Raw genomic sequence first — 23,863 nt, 5'->3', positions numbered from 1 at the left:
TCAGCGGGGTTATCATGGAGTGCATGGAGTGCATGTAAGAAGTGAACTGCTTCTTGGTTTCAAAATTGGAGCCAATGCAGAAGGAACTGTTCTTTCTAATGGCCAGCAGGGGGCGACTCATGATGACGCAAAAGAAGTTGGACTATATTTAATCTCTTTTTACAGCTTCTACAAAAACATGTAGAATCTGTAGGCAGGGATGTGAATTGTTAGTACAGGAAGTGTTCTGGTTTCCGTTTGTAGTACGCTTGTAGTCCGGGTAATATTGACCAATCACGTATCAGCAGGCTGCGGCGTATGCAGGAAAAATGATCCATGTGGAGAGCAGAAGCAGGCGCAATGTGACAACAATTTAGCTTCTTATTAATCTCTTTAAACCGACATCTGCATGCTAACAGCTAACAATCTGTTCTCGATCTAAAATTCAACTCGATGCTGTCGCAAAAGTTGTTTGGCGTTCAGATTTCCTGACTTCCTTGAATGCATCAGATCGATCCGACCTCCGTTCAACAAACGAACATTTTAAAGTAGTGTTCTTCTCCTCTTGAGGACAGACCAGACAAAGGATCATTTTGCCTTGTTACTAATCTGCCTCATGATATTATTTTAGAAACTTCAGACCCGTTCAAGTCAATCACAAGAAAATCTGTTTCTTTTTCGGGTTCATCCCGCTGAAGTCAGCCAGAGTGCAGCCTCTGTGTAACTTACTATTTACAGTGAAACTGAAACTCACCACTAACAGATGAACGGGCGCTCCTCCAGGGGATTTAATGAACCAAGATATGACGGCTTTTATTTCACAGTCACATCTGGAGGGGCAAATTTTCGCTTCACTTTTGATCCGAACACATGGTCGCTTCTCAGGTTGCGAACTGGACTGTAAACATTGCAGCACGCGGAAATGGAAGTCGTTTATCGCTAAGCGCTGGCTAAACTGGACACGCCTGATACGTTCACTGTTGTAGTCGATACGTTCCGAGATTGGGTTGTATGTTAGTCTACCAGAAAATAACCCTACTACTTCTCGCTTGATTTACTACTTCAGTAATCATTTCCTCGCGAGCTTATGTTCTCAATTTCTAGTTTCAAGTCTTTTTCAGTATATAGATGATAAAGACGGGTAGCCTGCAAAAAAGTTAGCTTAGCTTAGCATGAAGACTGGACCTAGGGGCAAACGGCTAGCTCTGTTCACTAACTGACATGTTATATGGATAGAGGTTTGGCTTGGGAACCGGAGGGTGGCCGGTTTGACTCCGGGTACGGACCAAGCATGGTGCCAGTTCCTTTCCTTGAGCAAGGCACCCAATCCCCCAACAGCTCGGAGCGCTTGTCCATGTGCAGCCCCCTCACTCTGACATCTCTCCATTAATGCACACCCAGAGAGTCCTGTTTATGCATGTGTGTATTTCGAGCCTATGTGTGTGTAGCATGTTTGTAAAAACAGAGTGAAAAATGTTGAATTTCCCCTGAATAGCGTTTGTCTTCCTCTATCTCATTTGTATAAAGTGTATAACAGATTATGGCAGATCAAAATCACAGTCAGATGTTGGTGATGATGGTCCACCAAGTTGCAATCTGCCATTAGAAAGAAGAATAAGAAGCGTTCAAGTATTTGGGTTGTAATTTGTGGTAAGTGCACACCTATGTAGGACACTTCTGTTCAAATTCTTATACTACGCAACTGAAAACATTGTCTGCATAGTGCATGGCAGCAGTATTAAAAGAAATATCCAAATGAGGACTCCCCATAGCTGTTTCCCTGTGTGAATCCAGCTTCAAATTTAGCTAACAGGTTTGAGAGTTGTGTCGATTTTCTCGTCTAACCTCTGCCAGAATATTATTCAGCTGATTCCCTAAAAATAAAGTGTTAATAAGTTAGGAAAATATGATTTTATGTAACTCACTCCATGAGCTTAGATATATATTGGACACTTTTAACATTCAACATGATCATAATAAAGCCTGACAGGATCCAGCCGCTCCCTCACACAGCTCCTTCCCTCTGCTGCTCTTGTTTACAAACATTGTCCCGTCACATGGTCGCGTAATGACACCAGCACTTCCTGTCTCTTTACCGGTTGCCAGGATACAAGGTGTTTCTTACTTTTGACAATAGCATGTTGACGCAGGTCAGGACCGCAGTTTTCCAGTAAAAAAAAAAAAGCCCTCTGTGGTGGGGTATTTTTGGAGACGTGGCCCTGAGGGCAGGAACTGGCTGTTATATTCATTCACTGTTGTGCAGTTCAGGTTAAATGGGAGGTTTGTGTGCAGGAACAGGTCAGTCAAGACTGTTGTGCCCTTAAAAGGTAAAGTGATACTGAGATGATTTAGTTCCTTATGTAGTTTATGAAGCAACCTTATTTTTAGTTAGAATTGACTTGATTTTGTTCACATACTGAGCATTTTTAATGCCATAATACAAAATATATTTATTAAAAAACAGTTTTTTTGCAAAAGGTGTGGCTCTTTAGCTCGGGGGCGTGTACTTTGTCCTTGTTCTGGAGGCGACCACTCCACCGTCCCTGACTGTAAACAGTGATCTTCAAAGACTGTGCCGGGGACACTCCACAATAGCAGGTGTAAGCGTGTGTGTGTGAGTGAGGTAGAGTGAAGGTTATCGCAGCTCTGTTCTTGACTGCTGAGCTCATACAGCTGGTATGCAGCAATCACTACGAGGCCTGAAACACAAACACACATGCAGGATTGGCTGCATGCAGCGCTTTTATATCAACTACCGATGTTTGGAAGGCATGACCAAGTTAGGAAAACATTTTGTTACTGCAGAATATAAAAATAGTTGGAGATTCTTGTCATGCAGCAGGTAACACTTCAAACATGCATACACCCATACACTTAAACATGTAGAGTACATAGAAGCATAGTAATCTTTCTTGGTGACACTGCTTGCGTCGTTTAGTCTAATATGTGCAGTAGATGGATGAATGTGAGCTCTGGTTTACTGTGGATGATGGATATACACCGTCTCCCGCTCTAATATCATTATCCTAATCTACTAAAATGACTGCACAATGACTTTCCATAAGTCGTGCCAGAGGACAGAGGCTCCCTGTGCTCTGTCACAGTGAATGGAAGATATATTTGTTGTTGTTTGGGAGTTCAGCTTCTTCCTTCTGCATGCACATGAACTGTTACACTCTCACCTGTCTGCATGTCTGCTCTACAGTCTGATAAACTACATGCACACATCTGTGCCGCATGTTTTCTCACAAAACGGCTCAAACATATTAAACCGTATCCTTTTAAATCACACCATAATGTGACCAGATTTTTAACTGTTCTCGACAGTTACAGTAACTTAAAACAAATCTAACTCAGTCCCCTCATTGGCAGCTCCACAGCAGTTCGTGCAGTCAGGGCGCCACCTGTTGGATGTCTTGAAATATTGCAACTGCACTTTTTAACTGGGATAGCGCATTGATTTGAGTGTGTTGTACAACTCAACAGTGTGCATCCAAGGCAAATTTAGGGCTCCGTCTTTTGTGTCAAATCTTGCATCTGGGTCGTTTTTTTTATATAAATATATAAAAGGTTTAAAGAATTGGCACCAACAGTCCAAAGACATGCTCCTTAGGTTCATTTGCGACTCTAAATTGCCCGTAAGTGTGAGTGTGAACGTGAAAGGTTTTTTGTCTGTGTGTGTCAGCCCTGTGATTGACTGGCGACCAGTCCAGGTGTAACCCCGCTTCTCGCCCAATAACAGCTGGTATAGGCTCCAGCCCCCCTGCGACCCTGAATAGGATAAGTGATATAGATAATGGATAGATGGATGGAGACATAGTTAAATATCACCTGACATTTATTTTTACAGAGAACTGTAAAAACAAATCTGTAAAAAAAAAAACAGTAGAACTGATTAGAACACTACTAAGATAAGATCATCTCAATTGAACGCCCATTGGGGGAAATTAACCTGTTACAGCAGCTCAGACACACGAAAAAACTGATCAAATAGTACAAACAATAACAGTAGGATAATAATAGCAACAACATTAATATCAATGAAAATAAGAAGAAATAAAGAAGTAATAATGATAAAAATAATAATAAAATATATATATAGTTTACACCTTTCACTTGTATGTGTAGATATGGAAGAACGCACAACTATATTATAATTAAAGTCCTGCACCAGCCAGACTGCCTCTCTCACATACAGCCACTTGAACATTAATTAATGTCGAGGATTTTTACAGCACCAAGGTTTGGAGGGAGCTTCATTTCATTTAGTTTTTACTTGTGAGCACACAATTGAGTTATTTGTTGAAAAATATACAGCAAAATCTGTAGCTAATAAGCTTTGTCAGGAACTGACTTAGGCATGTATAAAATATCATACATTGTAAAATTACACTGCAGTTTGACTAATAGTCATACAATTTTCTGTCATCTACATTTAATCACATCTGGATAAACTCCATCTGTGGATGAAGATCATGTGATATGATTCACAGGTCCAGAGGAGCACCTGAACGGATCTTGTCATTGGAGAGTTTTTGTTGCATTTTGAACACAAGAAAATTATTATTACATCAATTATGATAATAGTAAGTGTGCACTGCAGTTGTTTAGTTAGTATAGTTTTAAGTGTTTAGTTTTGTATGTGTAATCCACTCCTACACTACTAGTGCACTCTGGCATGTAGTTCCTGTTCCAGCCACCAGGGGGCAGCAGAGCCCTTTGCTTTAAATGGAATACCTCTCTCAAGCTGCTGTACAGCTACATCTGCTGCTGGCTCCCTCTGTACACGCTCAGTATTCCAGCACAAACCTCAAACCTGAACTCTTCATATTTACATGTTAACATGGACTGTGTTTTGTAGCTGCAGCTTGAATCAGCGGAAGCAGCTGCTCCAACCAAACACAGTCAAACACTAATACTCACACACACACACAAAACATAGACTGCAAGTAAACAAACAGAAGCTGTGTTTTGTCAGGCTGAAGCAAACACATGACACAGAGTACACAGACTGAGTGTATGGGAACTCTCACTCAGGCTTGACTGTGCCGTCCTGCGCTCTCTTTGGGAATCTCCCGTGTTGGAAAGACTGAGCAGCTGGATGAAGGTGGGGCTTTACCCACAGAACCCGACACTGACGGGGAGACGTGTGGGCTGAATGATGACAAGCCTGTATGAGTCAAATGATTGATATTTGTGTTGACTGACTGTCAATAATTACTAACATTAATGCTGCAGAAACAGCAAGAGCATTGTATTACCAGCCCCTCCAGGATTTTGCGGCTTTTTCCCCGATTGTTGCTGCCAGAAATGCCTGATTTCACGGCAGCTGATACAAAAGTCACCCGGCATGACATGCTCATTTTGCACTGCACATGCACATTCATTGCTATCCACATGTGCAAAGGAGAATCTACACATTATTACGGCTGCTGCAGCAGTATAAGACAATTGATAAGAGACAGGAGGATTACGATCTAACTGTTTGAGCACAGAAACATGGATAAATGATGACAAGAAGACTTCGAGTGTTAGATTTATTATTATAGATTCACTGTATAGCGTCTCCTTAAAGACATTGTAGTTTGACGGTGGATTAGGAAGCTCATGAAAGAGAGACGCTCAGCTGTCTGCTTCACTGCAAAAACATATAGTGAATATCAAAGAAGAAAGTTTGGGCGATGTAAGTGACTTCATGCACTCTGGGAAATATGATGATTGGTCAAAGTTGCAGAACAAAATTTGAAGGTTGCGGCAACATGGCAACTTCTTGGACGGACTGTATTACAGAGTGTTCAGAAACATGAAACACAAGATCGATTTTTCTGTTCATTCATATCAGATCAGGCTGTTTACCGTCACTTTTGTGGAACAGCTGTAACACGCTGCCTGTTTCAGAGGATTTATATTACATGACCTGACAGCCGGTTTGCACCAAACTGTACCTTCAGCTAGGTGTATAAGAAAACAACGATACGCTTTAGTTTCATAATATTATGTTTTATGATACTGTATTGATTTTCTAAAACACTGAGGTTTATGCAAAGACTTTATTCTTTGTTTAAAGAATAAAGTCTTTGTCTTTTAGACTGAACGTAGAGCAGCGTGTGGTGTTAAAAAGATTGTGTCAAATGCAAGAATTTCAAATCTGGTTGCAGCTTTGTTTTACTCTGATTTTGTTCATATAGCTGTCAAATACATACTCGGGATCAAAAACATCTTTTGGAGTGCCCCCTCTTTTTTTACAGTATCATGGCTCAAGATGTTCCATCAACATGGTTTGTACTGTATATCCCTGGACACACAGAAGTCCTCCATATACAGTTTATTCCTGTGTTTGGAATGTCTGTGGAAGTAAAGACCAAAAATCCAAATAATTTGAGATTGTGTAAATGTTTTTTTGTTTTCATAAACTGTCCTAGAACATTGACAGCACAAAATAATATTTGGGCTGCCTGCCTGAGACATGCAGTGACCATGCTTTAAGCCTGTAAATAAAGGAAGTGAGAAGAGCGATAGAATTGTATGAAAATGTCCAACTTTATGTACCCTGGTAGAGCGTGCACCCAGTGCACTAACTATTGCCATTTGCTGCATGTAATCCCATCTCTCTTCCTTGTTTTCCCGTCTGTCTTCAGCTTTCCTATCAAGTAACGGCAAAACAACTCAGTACCAGAAACACACACACGCTCTTATGCTGTGGACAAGTTGGTTATGACATTTGCAACCTGTAGTAACGTCATTAAATACAAGACTCTAATAGAAAGTTAACCAATTATGTAACTCTGTGATTTTGGCTTCGCTGCTAGTTTAAGCTTATCAGCAGCACCACCTGGAGACCCTTATTTAAAATGTCCACTTCATCACACAGTAGGTGGGAGCAGGAGGAGGAGAGAAAAACGGCTCATTAATCAGAGAGTTAGTGTGTGTCTGCACTCAGGGCTGACGTACTGTATGTGTAAGAACACCGTATGAACACGTGCCGGAGCTCACGTGTCCGCGATTGTGCATGAGAGCGAGAGAAGCAGAAAAAGAGAGGGATGGAGAGAGTGAGAGTGAGGGGGGAGGAAGGGGAAACTCTCCCGCCCTGCCCTCTGATTGTGTTCGGCGTTGTGAGGAGGTCCAGCCCAGCCCTGTGGGAGAACACGCTCATACCAAGGGACCAGGGGAAGGAAATCACCCAGCCTCAGTCACACCAAACACACCCCCACCTCCATCATACTTTCCCCCTCTCCTCCCTCCCTCTCTTCGATGTTGTATAGCATACCACAGACCAGAGTCAGATAGCAACTGGTGTTCCACACTCCTCATCATCTCCTCATCTTGACCAACTCCCATCCAGGCTGCCCTCTCATTTTGTTAACGATTGACGCTTTGCACCCCCTCCCCTTTTATTCATCCTTTCCTCCAACATCTTCTCCTCTTTCTGGCATCTCCTCCTGCGTCTCTCCCCTCCTTTCCTCCACCAGGAAAATTTCTGCTCTGTTTATTCTCCTAAGCTCTAACTTCCTAACAAGGTAAGGCCTAACTGGGCTTCTCTGGGCGCAGCGCTTTCACACCCAATATGGAAGTCCTGCTTCTTCCCATGTGTCCTCACAGTGTTGTTTACTGGGGACTCACGTGTGGGAACAGAACTGGACATCGTCCTGACAGACAGGCACATGGCTTAAATGCTTATCGAGCAAACAGTATGTTTGGTTTAACATCTCTGGAAACGTTCCATGTGATGCATGTCAGAAGTATTTTGTTTAGGCCTCAGTGTGCGTTCAGTCTCGGGGAGCTGGTGTAGCTCAGCGGTTAAGTGCGCGTGCCATGCACAGAGGCTCAGTCCTCGAAGCACCCTGTGCTGCATGTCATCCCCACTCTCTCTTCCTATTTCTGACTCTATCCACTGTCTTATCTAATAAAGTTTAAAAAAACCGTTATGGACAGTGGCGTACTCAGGCTGTTTGAGGGGCAGGGGCAAAAAAAGAGGGGCAATCGCTGTATGCCATGGGGCACCAGAGTGCAGAAAGTTGTGATGCGAAACAACAACGTGGGCATATTAACCACAGAGGCATACCATGAGGGCACTTTGTCTTACAGGTAGGAGAGGCCAACTAATTTTCCAACAGGTATCATTTATACACTGTAGGGGCACCCAGAGGCCACTGTATCATTTTTAACCTACGACAGGGGCATCCATGGGGGCACTTTCGCAGTGTTTATTCAGAAATGGGGGCACTAGGGGGCGATTGTGCCCCTTGCCCCCCCTCTGAGTACACCACTGGTGTTGGATAATACTCCTGCAGGTCAGAAACAGCTTTCTGTAAAAGTAGACCCAAAACGATTTTTCTAGTTTCCCAATCGGGTGGGTCATGATTTTCCAATATTCTAATTGTCATTTAATGATAAAAAAAAAATCGAAGTTCACGTGACTATTATCTCATCTTAAAATAAATTTTTTCCATTCTTTTTTAAGGAATGAAAATGGGGTCCATTGCGTATGTTGAAATGTAAAACTAGCATATGATAACTATGCACATGTCATCTGAGAGCGAAACAAACACAACAGAGTTGTGAAGAAGTGAATCGGTCTCTCTCTCTCCTTATGTCTGTGTTTTTAGGCGCACAGGAGTTTGCCTTTGAATAATGGTCCAATAGTTCCAAGTGAATATAAATACTATTTTTGTTGAACTGCCCAATCCTCTTTTTCGGTATTATATCCAGGGATGGGAGGGTTACTTTAAAAAATGTATTCCGATACAGTTACTAAGTACCTGTTAAAAATATGTAATCAGTAGCCTAATCCAAGTAACACAATTTTAAAGTAACTGATTACTTTCAGTTACTTCTGGATTACTTCAACACTGACTCTGCAAATAAAGACAAGAGAAAAGAAATGTCAATGCTCTTTAAAGCACGATTGCCGGCTGCATCCATCACCACACTCACAAACTATTCTTCAGTAGTTGTAGAAGACGACAGGTTAGCGAACATTTTTAACTGGAATTCTGTGCTGGAAGACATACCTTGCACTCTACTGCGTTGTTGCTCCCATTTTCTCCTTTGAAGACGAAATGAAATTTCCCCCCGGTGAAAGCATTTTTTTTCACCACTGGCCATGGCAACCAAAGACTGTTGATGGCAACTTTGAGGAGCGGTGTTGTGAGACTTGTGTGCCATGAAGTGTTGTAACGTGTGCGCGCAGGTGCATGGTATTATCAGAGACGGTCAGACGGACGGTTTACCTCTTGTTTTTTCTGTAACTGTAATCTAATTACATATTCCGTTACTCCCCAAGCCGGTGTACATCATTGAAAATGAAATTTCTTTGTGTTTTTGGGTGATCTCCAACAAAACAAGCAGTTTGAATATGTCATTGTGGGCTTTTTTCCCCACATCTTTGTGTTTCATTAACATTGACAAACTTGTAAAATGCAATAAAATGATGGAGAAATAATATTGAAACTGAATTTTTTCAACATTTCCATTTTTAGAAGTAGTCTTATGCAGACCCAAACATATTTTTTATGCTTTATTTGCTGTATATTTTGTTGTTTATAAAAACTGCTGTACAAATAGATTTACATACTTCCCATTGCTTCTGGTGCTCCCTATACCTGCAACTGCAATTTCCTTTAACATATGCCCCTAAATATAGAACCATGTGCTGCAACATGTGTCTGCAGAAAATATATGACGTGCCATCAATAAACATAAATGGCTCTCCCATAAATAACATGTCAGCCCCAATTAAAAGAGTCTAAACTCCTCTGGTGGTTGGATAATCAGCAGTTGATGATGAATGTTAAATGCTATCCTTATTCAGAGTATGTTGTCCCAAACGCAGTATGATGCAATGTGTTCATTATTTCTGTCACCGTCCTGACTCAGTGTGTGCCCTGCGATGGTCTATGTGGGTCATGTATGTACAGAAAGACTCCTTTAGGTTTCATCCTGGGAACTGGAGTACCGTTGGAAGACTTGGAAATGTTTGCTCCGGTAGGATTCGTGGTGCCACCCACATTTGAAAGTCTCTAATTAAGAAGTCAAACTGACTTTCAAATGTTACCCCCCAAGTGCAAATATAGTCCTGCGTGTGCTGAAATAGAAACTAACTATACCATGATGTAATTACACATTTGGCTCCAGAAAGGAAGGTTATCACTTTCCCTACTTTTACACTGTATCCTCTCCTTCTCTACGGGTTTATTTAAATACAAGTTAATTCAAATGTTTTGTCTCAAACATGCATCGTTTTGTCATTGCACAAAGAGTTTTACTAATGACGTGTCAATCAAGCAGACATGGCCGTGGGTTACTTAAATACAAGTCTCCTCAATATGAATGAATGAAGCTTTTGTCTCAGTAAAAAAAAAGAAAAGAAAAATAAATTCACGGCCTTGGTTGTTTGACCTTTAGCTGTTCTGAACACTTAACCTTTGACCCTGAAGCAGGCTGAGGGCTATTAAATGTTTATATGAACTTATAGTGTTGCAAAAACATTCTGCAGTGTTATAAGAGCAAAGTAAAAAATGCCACAGTTAAAAAGTGAAGAACAAATATGACGAACTCGAGTCTATAAATGAGAACCTAAAACGATTTAGCTAACCGAATAAACTCATCAGATCGGTTAGTCTGATGTCTGGGAGCCTTGGAAACATCTGATCTCAATTTCTGACTTTAATCAGTAATAAAGTTAACGTATTAAAATCGTATATAATGATGGCTACATCAATGCCTGCCTGTCTGTAGCTGAGCTCTGCTCCAGGTACATTCCTTTTAACGTTGCACCAAGCAGTGAAAGTAATACAAATTGATTTTTTCAAATTCTATTAAAATGTTAGTTTGGATATTTGACCAATTAAATCATCAATTGTGCATGAACCCATTGTGCAGACATTAGCTTTAAGCTAGTTAGCGTTGGAGCTAGTGTGCATTTGTGTTCAGCTCAGCCTCTCTCTCCCTTTTCCTCCCCTCTCTCAAGTTAACACTTCCTAAGCACTGCACCTTCTCGCTCTATTCTCCAATCACAGTTGCATGCTTTGTACCCGGCAGAACTTTCCCATGTTTCGTGATACTAATCAGATAATCTATGTGTAAGACTCGTCTATGTTGGAAAGAAAACCAAGATGAAGATGGAAAAATGGTTGCTGTTCTCTTGAACTGTTTTGGCTTATACCTGCAAAAAGTAACCAGTAAGTAAAGTAGTGTTGAAATATTACCTTAGTGCAGGCAGCAGATCCCAGCTGTCTTTGGGCGAGAGGCGGGGGGTGCACTCTGGACTGACTGCCAGTCAATCACAGGGCTGACACACAGAGACAGACAACCTCTCACTCTCACTCTCACACCTATGGGCAATTTTAGAGTCACCAATGAACCTAACGATTATTGGACTGTGGGAGGAAGACGGAGTACCCAGAGGGAACCCACGCATGCACATTGAGAACATGCAAACTCCACATAGAGAGGCCCCTCAGTCAGGGCGTTTTCACATTATGTACAATTGCTTTGTACCGTACCCAAGTATGATTGTCAGCTTTCACATTAATAATTTCGTTCCATAACCGAGTACACTTGCGGGAGGACTCTGAAGCAGAAGGTGGCGGTAATGCACCTCAGAAACAAGGAGAAGAAGAAGAGTATCATCAACTACGTCACATTGTTTATGTTGTCGTTCCAGTGTAGAAAAGCATGTGAATTGCATGATCCCAAGCCCATACGATGGAGCCGACCTTCACACTATGCCTACTATTAGAGAACATATCAGGAACGACCCTCTCACCTACATTCCTACAGTATCAGCCATGGCCGTGCAGTTCAGAGGATGAGATCGGCGGTGCTGTGCACACACACAGGTTTCAGAGGAGACATAAAAAGTAGTCCACTGCTGTGTTTTGGTACAGTAGCTTTCACACCGTACCACCTTTTCAAGTGGACCCGGGCACGGATCAACGAACTGTGCCCGATCAACGAAGCATACCTGAGTATGGTACACGGTGTTCACACCAATCAAACGAACTGGACTTTGGGCTCAAGTGTACTCAGATCCGGGCCCGGGTCCCTAAGGTGCAAGCCCCCTCAGAACTGGAGTTTGAACTAGGAACCTGTTAGCTGTTAGCAGGCAACAGTGCTAACCACTGCAGTCCACATTCGTACAATTATGCATAAAAGTTGTGTATGAAATGGGTGTTAGGCGATATAACGGTGAACAGACTTTGACTTTAACAGCCTAAGTTAGACTCAACGCCATTAATATATCCTTCCATCATTGATACATACTGCAACATCTAGCAATTTGTGTACATTATAACCATGTTTCTTTTTGTCAGGCTTGTCGAACCTTGCAGCAATAGCAGGGTGGTACTTTGCATTGATCATTTGCATTCTTCCATTGACCTTGACAGTGCTTGTGCTACCTCCAAAATTAGCTTTGCTTTCTCTCTGAAGACACCTAATGCAGCACGGATTGAGAAGATGTATTATTAATAATATGGACGAGAACATTTAAGAACAAAGGGTTCAAGTACTTTGCATGAGAAATATACTGTGTTACAAAGGGACATACATCAGAGAGAACAAAGTGTTTAAGGAGCATACTGGATATCTAAGGCATGAAAGATAACACACGACTGACGACATAACACAGTGTAACACACATTATCTTCACTCTCACACTATTTGAGGACTGGCTGCTTCCCAGATCTCATATCAATGACTTATAATCACAGCAGATATTACACTTGCTGTGAAAAATGTGGCTGGAGACAGGAAGCATAACTCATTACATAAGGTGTAGCGTGTTCCAGTAAAAGCATACAGTCTTCTCCTTTATTTGGAGAGCTTACGCCTCGGCACACCGAGCTGTGTTTTCCTTCTTCTGTCCTTGGAGGGGATCTGACAATTTATGAGCCGCTGCTCCAGGTGCTCTCCCCTATTGACCCCTATTTGTAGGCCCGGTGGGGGAGCAGTGAGGGGGCTCAGGGGGTAGGAGGGAAGCTGCAGAAATGTGTTGAAATTCAATAGTAGAACAATGTCTGTTATGAGTGTGAGCAAGATTTCAATGAATTCCTTTCAACTCAACGCACATTGCATTTCCTCCAGTGAAAACACAAAATCTTCTTCTTTAAAGAGTCTTTAAATAATATTTTTCTAGAAATAATGGATCATATAACCACCAAAGCTTGCAGCATCAGTGTTTACGGCTTGTTTTCACTGCAGCCAACTCCAAAAAAATCTCCATTAAAAGGTTTGAATCCTGCAAAGTGCACCGACTCAATGAGTTTGTTGTGTTTTTAGTCGTGCTAGCAGGTTCTTGGTTGATCGGTCCTTTCACCACTCTGATCCAGGTTATTTCAATAAATGCAGGATAGATTGCTGTTCACAGATTTGGTAAAGTCCCCAAAAGAATCCAAAAGACTTTGACACTTATTTCTAGAAGTTTGGCATTAAGTTTGGTTCACACGTTCATGGTTCCTTGAGGATGTGTCCTTAAGAGCGCCTCTAAATTCTTGTGCAGCACTTCCTGTTTTTTGATGTCTTTGGTCTTGAATGAAAAGTCACGATGAAATTGTTTACATTTCTATACTATGTAATATTCAACTTAAGCCAATGTTTTTGTTTATGAACAAATACCTGCAAAACTGAACATATTGCATCAACCTCAGCTGTATATTAGCATGTGCTAGCATGCTAACAAGCTGACCTGGTCCACATGTACAAACATAAAGGTCCAAAGGTTTACAAAGGTAGAAGAAAGAAAGATGAAATATCTTGAATTGCTAACTGGATTGAAAAGTGTTCAGTCTGAGAGTCTTATTTATTTTGGGTCAGGGTTAGCATCTGAGTTTTTGTCCATCTCAAATCTCTCATCTCAAAAAGTGTTGATTCATTAAAGTTGTTCCAATAAAAACAACAACGTTATCATTAGCACATGTTAGCATGCTAACAAGCTAAGATAGCTTCATCGATTTTAATTTCATGTTATAAGTTCAACACAAAGATACTCAAGAGATTATACTTACATTAAATCAAAAAACAAAGAGGTCAAATGATTAAAGTGTCTTTAGAATAATGAATTAATCCTCCTATAGTGAGTCAGTGTCCAAGGAGCACAAAGCTAACATTGGGCAGCATTAGCCCTCTAACAGCAGATGATATTTGACTTTGACCACAGAACAAACAGTGTGTGGAATCTGAATGAACCGTTTGTGTTTTCATACCTTCCTGACAACTCCTCAATGTCATGATTCATATCGGACCACAGTGTTTGGATTTCTCCACAATGTTTGGGAGACTTTTATGAACTGTGAAGTTGATTTAATTTTCTCTTTTCTCTGTTTTCTCTAGTGTGCCGAATAGCTTGCCACAAGAAATGTGAAGTCAAGGTAAGACTTAAACCGTTTTATGTTGTTTGAAAAGTATTTACAGATATTTTGAGGGTTTCTGCTCAGTTTTTTGTTGCTCTTCAAGGGGAAAAAGGCAAAAACAGCTGGTTACAAATGCTGAACTTGCCCTTTAAAATCCATGTGAGCTTATCAGGAGGAAATATTATGTTTAAGGTGGAGTCATGTCCTTTTCTAAGTTCGTGTGTGAGAGTTCCTATACATGCAGATGTTGGGGTGGGCGGAGTTCGGAGAGCTTATGTTCTGCTAAAAAATCTTGAGTATGTCAAAACAAGTGCGCTTTGTACCAGAATCTGTTTATGTTGGATAAACTCTTGCATCTTTGAGATGGCCCTGTGTCTAAAAATAAAGGACCTCTGGATGGAGCCGTCGCTTGATTCATATTGTTTTGAAAAGGCAAAGGCCACGCACAAGAAAATGGGAGGGGAAACAGATGAAGCTGAAGTTCCTGCAGGGTCATCAGCGAGGGAAGGTTGTGTGTTCAGTGCACGTGCGAAAGGTACAACTGCCACGAGAGGTTTACAGGAGGATTTGCACACACAACATTACATGAACACACACACATGTACGGTACACACACACCTATGTTTATACACACGCTTCATCTGGAATCAATTATGAAATGGGTGCTACTTGCCAGCTTTGCCCAATCCCTCTTTTATTCACAGGAAATGCCAGGGGTGCAGGGCAGGCAGGCCAGGCTGAGTATGAGGCGGGGGCTTTGGTCGGCCTCGCAGGAACGGCCTCTGGTGGAAAGTTATCAGCAAAATGGCTGAAATGATAAACCCAGCCCACGCTGACTTTCTCCTGAAAGTGCCAGCAGATTTTGGGGTTGGAATTAATGTGTTCACCAAAATAGCAAAAAAGCATTTTTACACCAACCCCCAGTCCCAGCACGCAAACTTCTAATTTTGTTAACCCCGGAGTTGCCTCCACCTCAACAAACTCAGATTTTGTTTTTTCCTGCACATAGCATTGAAAAAAATGCATTTTAACAATTCCAAAAGCAAGGTGAGACATTTTTAAGTACTGAAACCACAGGCCACCAAGGATCTTAAATTTGGTTGAAAGAGCACACTTCCCAGATATCCAGACAGTGTTGCATGTGTGACGTCCACGGTTGGCTCCGGTTGTAACTCTTGATTTTCCTGGCTGACGGCCGCTTTCCTTTTCAGACTGTTTGCCTTCATCTGAGCGTCGAGTTTGTTTCTTTTTCTTTGGATTTTCACTTCTTGTTGAAGTTGTATCTGTAGTCATCCATCTGTTCTTTGTATGTTCAGCCATAGTAGATTACTGTTTACTCAAAACACTTGCAGAGTCTGGAGAAGCAGCCGCTTAGCTCCGCCTACCCTCTCTGGCAGACCAACCACTGCTGGCTGATGGAAAACGCGTCACTAACTGGGCGCTGCTTATGATTTCTTTCCACAAAAGTCGCCACAGACACCCAGTCTGTAATACTGCAATTGTAAAGGCTTTCATCAGTGGGCCATAGGCTCAATCACCACTGTGTTACCTCATTCGGCGAGAGATAGAGACTTAACAGACATTTATTTACATGAAAATGTTATACTATAATACTTAGACCAACTTAATAAATATTCTGTCATGTAAGACTTTGATTATCATTGTCATCGTCATGGCTGCCAATTTACAGAGAGGGTTTTTTAATCACACTTGTCTCTCTACTTGTGAATTGGGCTGAATAAGGATATTTTTGAGTGCAAAAACAGAGGGAGCGAAATGTGTTTCTCTGTTGCCTTATCAAAGAACACAGGGTGATGTATGACAGTGTACGGCACATATTTGTTGGTAACATTTGAGTTGCAGGAAGTCAGAGGTTAAATTGGTGGGAGGAAACATTAAAGCAGTCCAGAATGTACTCCCAGTGTCTATATATACAAAAGTTAAACTTTCCATCTCCAAAAATCACAGCAGCATTTCCTTTTCTAAACATTTCAACTAAAAATGTCATAGCTTTGGCAGGAAGCAATTTGCTAACAAGCCTGAGATGAAAAACAAGGGAGTGACCAGGACAGGGTCAAGCTAGATCCCTATCTGCTCTCAGCCCGGCGTGTAAGACTGTCGGGGACATTTCTATGAATTATGTGTTTGAAAAACGAGATAAAGCTCTTTTCTATGTACCGTCAGTCATATATGAGCTCTCATTCTAGTAATGAAACTCCTGATAATGACTCTGAGCTGCAGTTATCCCAAGCACACACTACAGTCATAAATCTCTGTCTGGAGATAAGACTAACATGAGGCCCGTATTTAACCTGGCAACTGCAAACAAATGGTCAGACTTGTGTGTGTATGTGTGCGAAAACATGTGTTTGCTAACAAGTGGCTGTGAAAAATGCTTCAAATCTTGTCAGTGAGATTTCACTCATGCGTGACGACAGGAAAGAGCCAGAGAGGGAGCATTAGATCACCCTGGAAGTTGAGACGAAGCGATTTCAAGGTTGATTTCTTGCAGTTGTGCTGAATACCCTACCTGTCGTTTCTACCTCCTGCCTGTTTTATTAGTCTTCTTCCTTTGCTCAAACTTTACCTCTTTAAAGAAACCCCTTAAAACCTTGAATCAGGGAATTTCCCGCTTTAAGACTGCTCTTTAAGGAAGGAGCATTAAGGAAAGGTTAAACACTTAGACAGCTTAAGAGCTCTCAGTCTTCTCACGCTAATTTCAGTCCAAGAAAATACAATCACTACTAATCTCACTTTGTACCTACCATTTAATAACACAACATTAATAAATTATACCATAAAAGTTCTATTTCCTATGTTCTTTTGTCCACACTGCAGGCTGCATTATATCTGTCAGTGAGGTTTACCCTGTAGTCTTATGTTATAAATCCATTGCGCACTCTTCATGTTTGAGCAGTAAACCATATTTCCTTTATGCTCGAAAGCAAGTCAGCAAAAGTCTAAACACATTGTAAAAAATAATATGCCTCTTAGTTGTGGGCTGTGGTCTTAGTTGTTTATGGCAGCAACTCGTCCTTAGCCCTTTGAACTCCCTTTACAGGCCTTTAGCTAAGTCCACCCTCATTATTAAAGAGCAGCTTCAATTATGTTTTAAGACGTATAAAATGCTATGCCTGAAATAATAAATTGTGTCTGGTATGTGTTTTCTGCAAAATATGGTTAATTACCTTTTAAAAATCCTCCCAAGGCATCTCCTCCTCCTCCTCATTAGTAGTAGTAACGTTAACGTTTGTAGTGAGTAGTGAGTTTGCAAAAATTGAGATGATGGTTACAGCTGGCTTGTGCATCGCCGAAGTGGTTGCCATAGGTTACACATAATGATATGCATAGCATAGCCCAGTAGCGGGATTGGCTCCTTAGGTTTGTGACATCTCAAACCTGCCAATCTGAAAACGTGTTGTTCAGCCTGTCCTTGGTGCACTGCAGTTTAAAAGCAGACTTCTATGCTTTAAGTTTAACTTCATCTGTATCTGTCACAATTAAAGGATAATCAGCACACACAAAAAATGAAGTCAAGAATATTATTATAAAAGAAATTTAAACCTAAAGTACATAACTACACTTACCTATGTTAATATATATTACATGATACTAGAATAAACACATGACAAACATATGTTTATACATTCATTCATTATTAAACTGTACTCTTTATGTCTGCTAAGCTAAACTGGCTAAACCATGAGCTCCTCTGAGACAGCGGTCAGTCTCTAATGGGTTGGTAGCTCTTAAAGTCAGGAACAAGCCGAGGTGCTGAGTGCACCCTATTGGATTTCACTGATCCTTCGTTGCCTGTCAAGTGTGTTTTGAGAAGGAAACTAGCATGTTCCAGCGTTAATGAGGAAGGAGGTCTGAGAAAGCAAAGTGGGAGAACACGAACACGCTCTCGCTCCACTCGTTTTTCATCCTCCGCTCCGAAATGATGAAGCATTTGTTTTCATTTTTGCCGGCTCCTGAAATTCTCAGAATGCCTGTTTTGAGAGTCTGGAGGAAAATCACGTGTTTCTTTGTGCTGGCTGGTTTCCACTGTGTGTTTTTTGTTATTTCAGATCTGTTATTCATGACCCCTTTAGTTCCTCTCATTGAGCACAACATGCTTCAGTTAGAGATCTGCTGCTCGCAGCTTGCTGATGGAGATGTCCTCATTTAGCTCGTCATGTTTGCCAAGTGAAGAGCTGCAGATTGCTTCTTTGTGTGTCTGAATGTATTACGTTTTAGAAAGACTTGTTCTTGAGTCACTTTCTGTCTTTTCAAGCCTGACAAACGACTGCTAGTGAAATATTTTGAAAGGACAAATGAAAACGCTTTAATCACACATTTGTAAGTAGATAATTATGTAATAAATCATTTGATCATTTGTGCTTTTTAGCTGTGGATACGCTGTGAATTTCAGGTAAATTATCTAAACTATCTTCAATTCAAAAGTTAATTTTCTCCACCTGTGAGACCCCTTCCACGACTTCACTGGACTGTTGTTGGGCAACACATAAACATTAGTGATGTCCGAGTCATGAGTCAATCGTTCGAAACTAGCAACTCTTTACTCACGAGTCACGAGTCCTCATCTCCACTAACTTGTTCCATGACTCACCCCTCCTACCCGCTGATAGCCACAGCAAACTGAATTTGAGGCGAGACCACTTTATACGCCGTCTGGCATTTTCCTGCATCCTTGCTTTTATTTCCATAGCTACATGTTACTTCTGACCAGCTACTTTGTATGCATACATTTATCTGTATTTTTATGTTTATAATGTAACTAGTGAAATAAGAGTCTTGTTGTGTGAATCATTAATTAACAGCATTCAGAACACCTGAGGCGGAGTGATACATATAGTGAAAAGTCCCAGTGATGCGCTCATGGAATGCCTCTTGTCCAATCAGATTGCTTGGTGTTGACTTACTGTTGAATAAAACTACACGTCGCTATGTTTATACAAGCAGTCATTTTGGCCTCGTATGCACCTCAGTGGCAACCACTCCCTGACATTTTTAACATTTCTGAGCGATCATCTGTAGATTTAAAATTCTCCGTGTGGCTTAGAATAAGGCAGGCTATCTATCTCCTGTTATTTATTGCCTCCAAGTCTCTGACACGTCCAAACACCTGTGCCCACACATATGAGGTGAATACTTGAGAGAGAGCATCAGGTTTGCAGCTGGCCTTCCTCTCACCTGTTGGACACAGCTTGGATTTATGACTGTGGATGGTTACAGTAGCTGTCTGGTCACCAGGAGCTTCATGCACAAAGTGAGGCTTTAAAGAGACCATGCATCAAAAGCAACACTGAGATGAAGCCCAAGTGACAGCAGGCATAGAGTCGAAGCACTTTAAAACAGAAGCTGGGGTGTATAAATCAATCTAATCTGTTTTTAAACCTTCATAATCGTGAGCCAATTTGGACCCATTTGCAGCGTTAGAAACGTAAACAAACTGATCCAGTTGTCCAGTATGTGTGATTTCTGGTGATGTATTATTTCCATCATCTGGTACAACATTTACATTGTTGTTACTTTCTTTGGCTCATGACAAAATACCTGCTAAATGATCATCCTTTGTTAAGTTAGCATGCTTTCACCATTAGCATGTAGCACTGTGCATCAGTGCAGCCTACAGATCTGATACCATAAATGTCTTTAGGCTTGATAAGTGACTTAAAGGGCCAGTTTGCCGATTTTCAACCTCAGTCCTATCATGCTGTTATGGAGAGCTAATGCCATTTTGGTAGAACTTTAAGATATACTTTAAGAATTTTATAGAGGTACCACTGGTATATTCTCGTCGTAATCCAGATTCTGGACCGCTCTGAGCCATTGCCTGACTGGAAAACGGTAGTATTTCACTCCAGCGTCTCTCGCTAGGCCGTTCCTTTCAGAGGGAGGGGCTCAATGCATGCTGGGTGTTGTAGGACTGTAGAAACCATTGTGGTATTAGGGGTATTATGCTAATCTCAAGCTTCATATTTCACTCTATGATACCTGTGGAGTAGCTTAGCTTAATTTACAGTTAAAAAAAACTCTGCGCAGGCCCTCATACAGCCGTCTGCCTGAAACGACTCATTTGTGACGTCAGAAAGTGCAGCATAAAAAAAACTTGAAACCTGGTGTTAACAGCAGCCTGCAGACTGAGCTGAGACACCTGGGGATTACTCCAACATACTTTTACCTACAGATTTGAAACTTCACCCACGTTTAGTTTGGACATCCAACACTGTAACATCATATGTCTCAAAATGAACAGTACCCCCTCTTTAAACCTTGAATTGGTCATATAAGTTGTTGACATATTACTTTTCAGCTCTTATACCACTACTTTAAATTTGGGTTTAGTTGTACTTTCTTTAACTTGATTTAAAGAGCAGTTGTACGGCACCGGTCAGAAATGACCCAGTAAGCTTTTTTCTTGGTCCTGAATAAACTCTCTTCTGTCTCATGTAAACTTTTTCTTCTGCTGCAGCTGTCCCGATCATTTGGCCCGATTAACCTCCTGCTCTGTTCCAGTGACTTCTTTCAGATACCACACATTGCCACAGGGCTGATTTATCACACTGCGTTTAATTGGAAGCTTTGGAAGCTGCTTCACTGCTGCAGAGCGCCAACGCAGCTCTTTCACAGTCGTATCGACTTTACAGTACTGTAGCTTTTGCGCTGTTGAGACTGGGCACAAGGGACTTCAGGTTTTTGCTTACAGTGACAGAGAACTGTAAACACCTGCCATTAGAGGTAGTTTTAACTTTAATTTATGTTTAACACCTGTGAGTAAAAATTCTATTTCATTTCTTTTTTCAGACCTTTATAGGACTGTGTCATTCTGGGACTTTTTATACCTCATAGATAATCCACAACAGAGAGTGAGAGAGCTACGACAGAATGACGCAACGCTGTTTTCTTTGACTAATAGCACAGGAGGCATTACATAACCCTGAGGTGAAGTTTCAAAGATGTCGGAGTAGTATTGAATCCCTGTAACAACATTAACAACTTCCTTCCTTTTCCATGTGGTGGCAGCGGCTCTGCAGTAAGAGAGAGTTACAGTAGGAGGGGGAGCAGGAGAGAGGGGTGAACCCCTGTTAAGAAAACAATGTCAAAGTCATATCACTGTGACAGACGGGGGGCCGGAATGAGTGAGGGCAAACATAGCACAAACAGGGTGGGGACATATTCAAATTATTACTATGGGACTTTGCTGTGGTATCTGTAAATACTGCATTTATTTTCGAGTAAGCAGCTCCTAAAGTCTGATCAAATACCGAGGCAGCCAACATCTCTGAGGCTAACCAAATTAGCAGTCACAGGACCGAACACATGCTCGCTACTCTGCCCTCCTCCTCAGGACAGCAAGCTTCTGCAGGAACACAACAACAACAACAACAACACGAGCGCAGTTTAAATAATCTAATTCAGCTCTTACTGAGTTAGAAATTATGTTTATGATATTAGCTTTATCAGGTTCATTCTTCATTTTATGGATGAAAGGAGGATGAAATGAAACTTCATTGAACATTCAAAGTCTATTGGGTCATGTTTAGAGATGCAATGCAATCCTGGGAGAAGACATCTTTAAAGCTGCATTAATGAAATTTTTAGCCACATGGGGGCAGCGTAACAAGCTGGAAACCAAGCGGCAACATCTGGTGTTGAAAAATGAATCCAATGCAGAAGTGCAAAAAACTGCAGTTCCTCAAGTGTCCACTTGAGGCTTCAGAAAACGATAAATAACATTACACCAGATGGGAAAATTTTACTGTTCAAGGTAACTGTATGGGGTGTGAATTTTGTAAAACTTCTTTATATTTATATTAAGTGTTCAATTATAGGGGCCGGGTCACTTGAGTGACAGGTGTACACTGCTGGCTGTCTGCTAGCTCGGCTTCAGTAAACCAACATGGTGGCGGCCATATCCTGGCTTCATTGACGCAGTCAAGAAACCAATGGGTGACATCACGGTGGCTACGTCCATTATTTATACAGTGCTGTAAACCCAACAGTGACATATTATCACCTCATAAAGGTTCTATGGCTAATAGTTGCTTATCAAAATATCCAGCAGACACGGAGCAAAAATTAGCAGCGGAGTCGTGTTTCTGGCCACCTGGGGTTGATGAGAGCTGTGAGACTGAAGCTAAACATGTTGAAGGCTGTAAAACCAAAACACTGAGCAGAGCAATGCAACAGGAACCACAGAGTTTGGTTATGATTCATTGGATTTGTTGAGCGGGACACCCCTTCACTTGACACATACTGATCTATCCCATTGTTAAAAACACATGTTGATAAGTGCATCTCAAATATGAGCTTAATTGTATCAATTTAGCCGTCAAAAGAAGAAAAACAAAGGATTAATAATCTCTGAGCTTCCTAAAACCCAAAACAATCATCTGTGAGCTCTCCGTGCTCCAGTTACACAAGCTGCGCTGGCTTATGGCCATTAGTAAGTGCATGGTAGCAACATGTTCATAGATACAGCCGAGAAAAACAAACAGGAACGCCCAGCTTTTAACATGATGGAGTAATCAAGAGCTGCTGGAAAGAATGTCAACAATGGGCCAAGTGCATGCAGGAGACATCGATGGAAGGAGTGAGAGGAATGACCTCGTAGATGTTAATAAATTAATTGCAATAGAAAGCTGGAGGAACAGTTGCTGAGTGTGCACGCTGTTTCCCGGCATCACTAAGCTTCCCTGACCGCCGCAACAGCTGTGGCTGAAATGCCTTGCCTGAGGATGACTCTTCATTACACGCTGAAGGAGCCTGGGGACTTTGTTTTTTGCCCGAGCTCCCCTCCCACAAATCACCGTCCTGCCGTTGGATTCAAAGTGACAGCTTTTCCATGCCACTGTGTCGGATCTCCTGCTGCCTAATCATGACCATCCAGGAGAAAAATCCATGTAAAATCTGGTGTCTGCGCAGCATGGGCGTTGGTGAAACGTTCCACTGAGCGCTGGGGGACAGCGATCTGCTCGGCTCTGATGTTGCTTGGGAAAGCCTGAGTCAGAGTCATGAACCTGGACCTCACCCAGATGGAGCTCTCCCTCTTCTATGTCCCTCTTTTTCTTACCGGCCTTTCATTCTAACTTTCTCCGTCTTGTTTTTTTCTCCCTCTGTCCTTGTCTCTTTCTCTCCCTCTCATTCATTCAGCCGCAGGATTTGCATAAGACTATTGATCTCTTGATCCATACTGCTTTGCTTCTCACTCAACATTTCTGGCAGAGGCGTTATGTTCATGTTTGAAAGGTCAAATTGAAGAGCTGAGAGGAGAGGTTTGTTTGTCCCGTCACGTACAGGAAGGATTCAATGAAACAGACCTGTCAACAACAAAGTGATGCAACTCGCTCGAAATTTCTCACCGATCTTTGGCCTTTCTTCAACAAAATCTGTGGTAAAAGTCAAAATGCTTGTCTCATAGTTGTCTACAGCAATGTTGGTGTGATTCCAGACAGCAGTCATGAGTTCATGAAGGGAATAAAAGCCTCAGAAACAGGAAATAGTCCAGACTAAGAGAAGCATATTAA

General features: G+C 41.5%; 1 protein-coding gene across 8 annotated transcripts in view; it reads left to right on the top strand.

The window, feature by feature from the left end:
- The window catches only part of tns1b (tensin 1b), a 177,978-nt gene that overhangs the window by 48,033 nt on the left and 106,082 nt on the right, over positions 1-23,863 (top strand). For all 8 annotated transcript variants that reach the window (XM_069662594.1, XM_069662597.1, XM_069662596.1 and 5 more), the window contains exon 3: positions 14,311-14,348. In XM_069662594.1, coding sequence (XP_069518695.1) covers positions 14,311-14,348 — 38 coding nt within the window. The remainder of the gene's footprint in view (positions 1-14,310; positions 14,349-23,863) is intronic.

The sequence above is a fragment of the Semicossyphus pulcher genome, unplaced genomic scaffold, assembly GCF_022749685.1.
Source record: "Semicossyphus pulcher isolate SPU_LCO1_2020_fin unplaced genomic scaffold, fSemPul1.0.p SCAF_15, whole genome shotgun sequence".
NCBI classification, from domain to species: Eukaryota; Metazoa; Chordata; class Actinopteri; order Labriformes; family Labridae; genus Semicossyphus; species Semicossyphus pulcher.
Note: the sequence above shows the minus strand (reverse complement) of the source record. Positions and strands in the feature narration are given on the sequence as shown.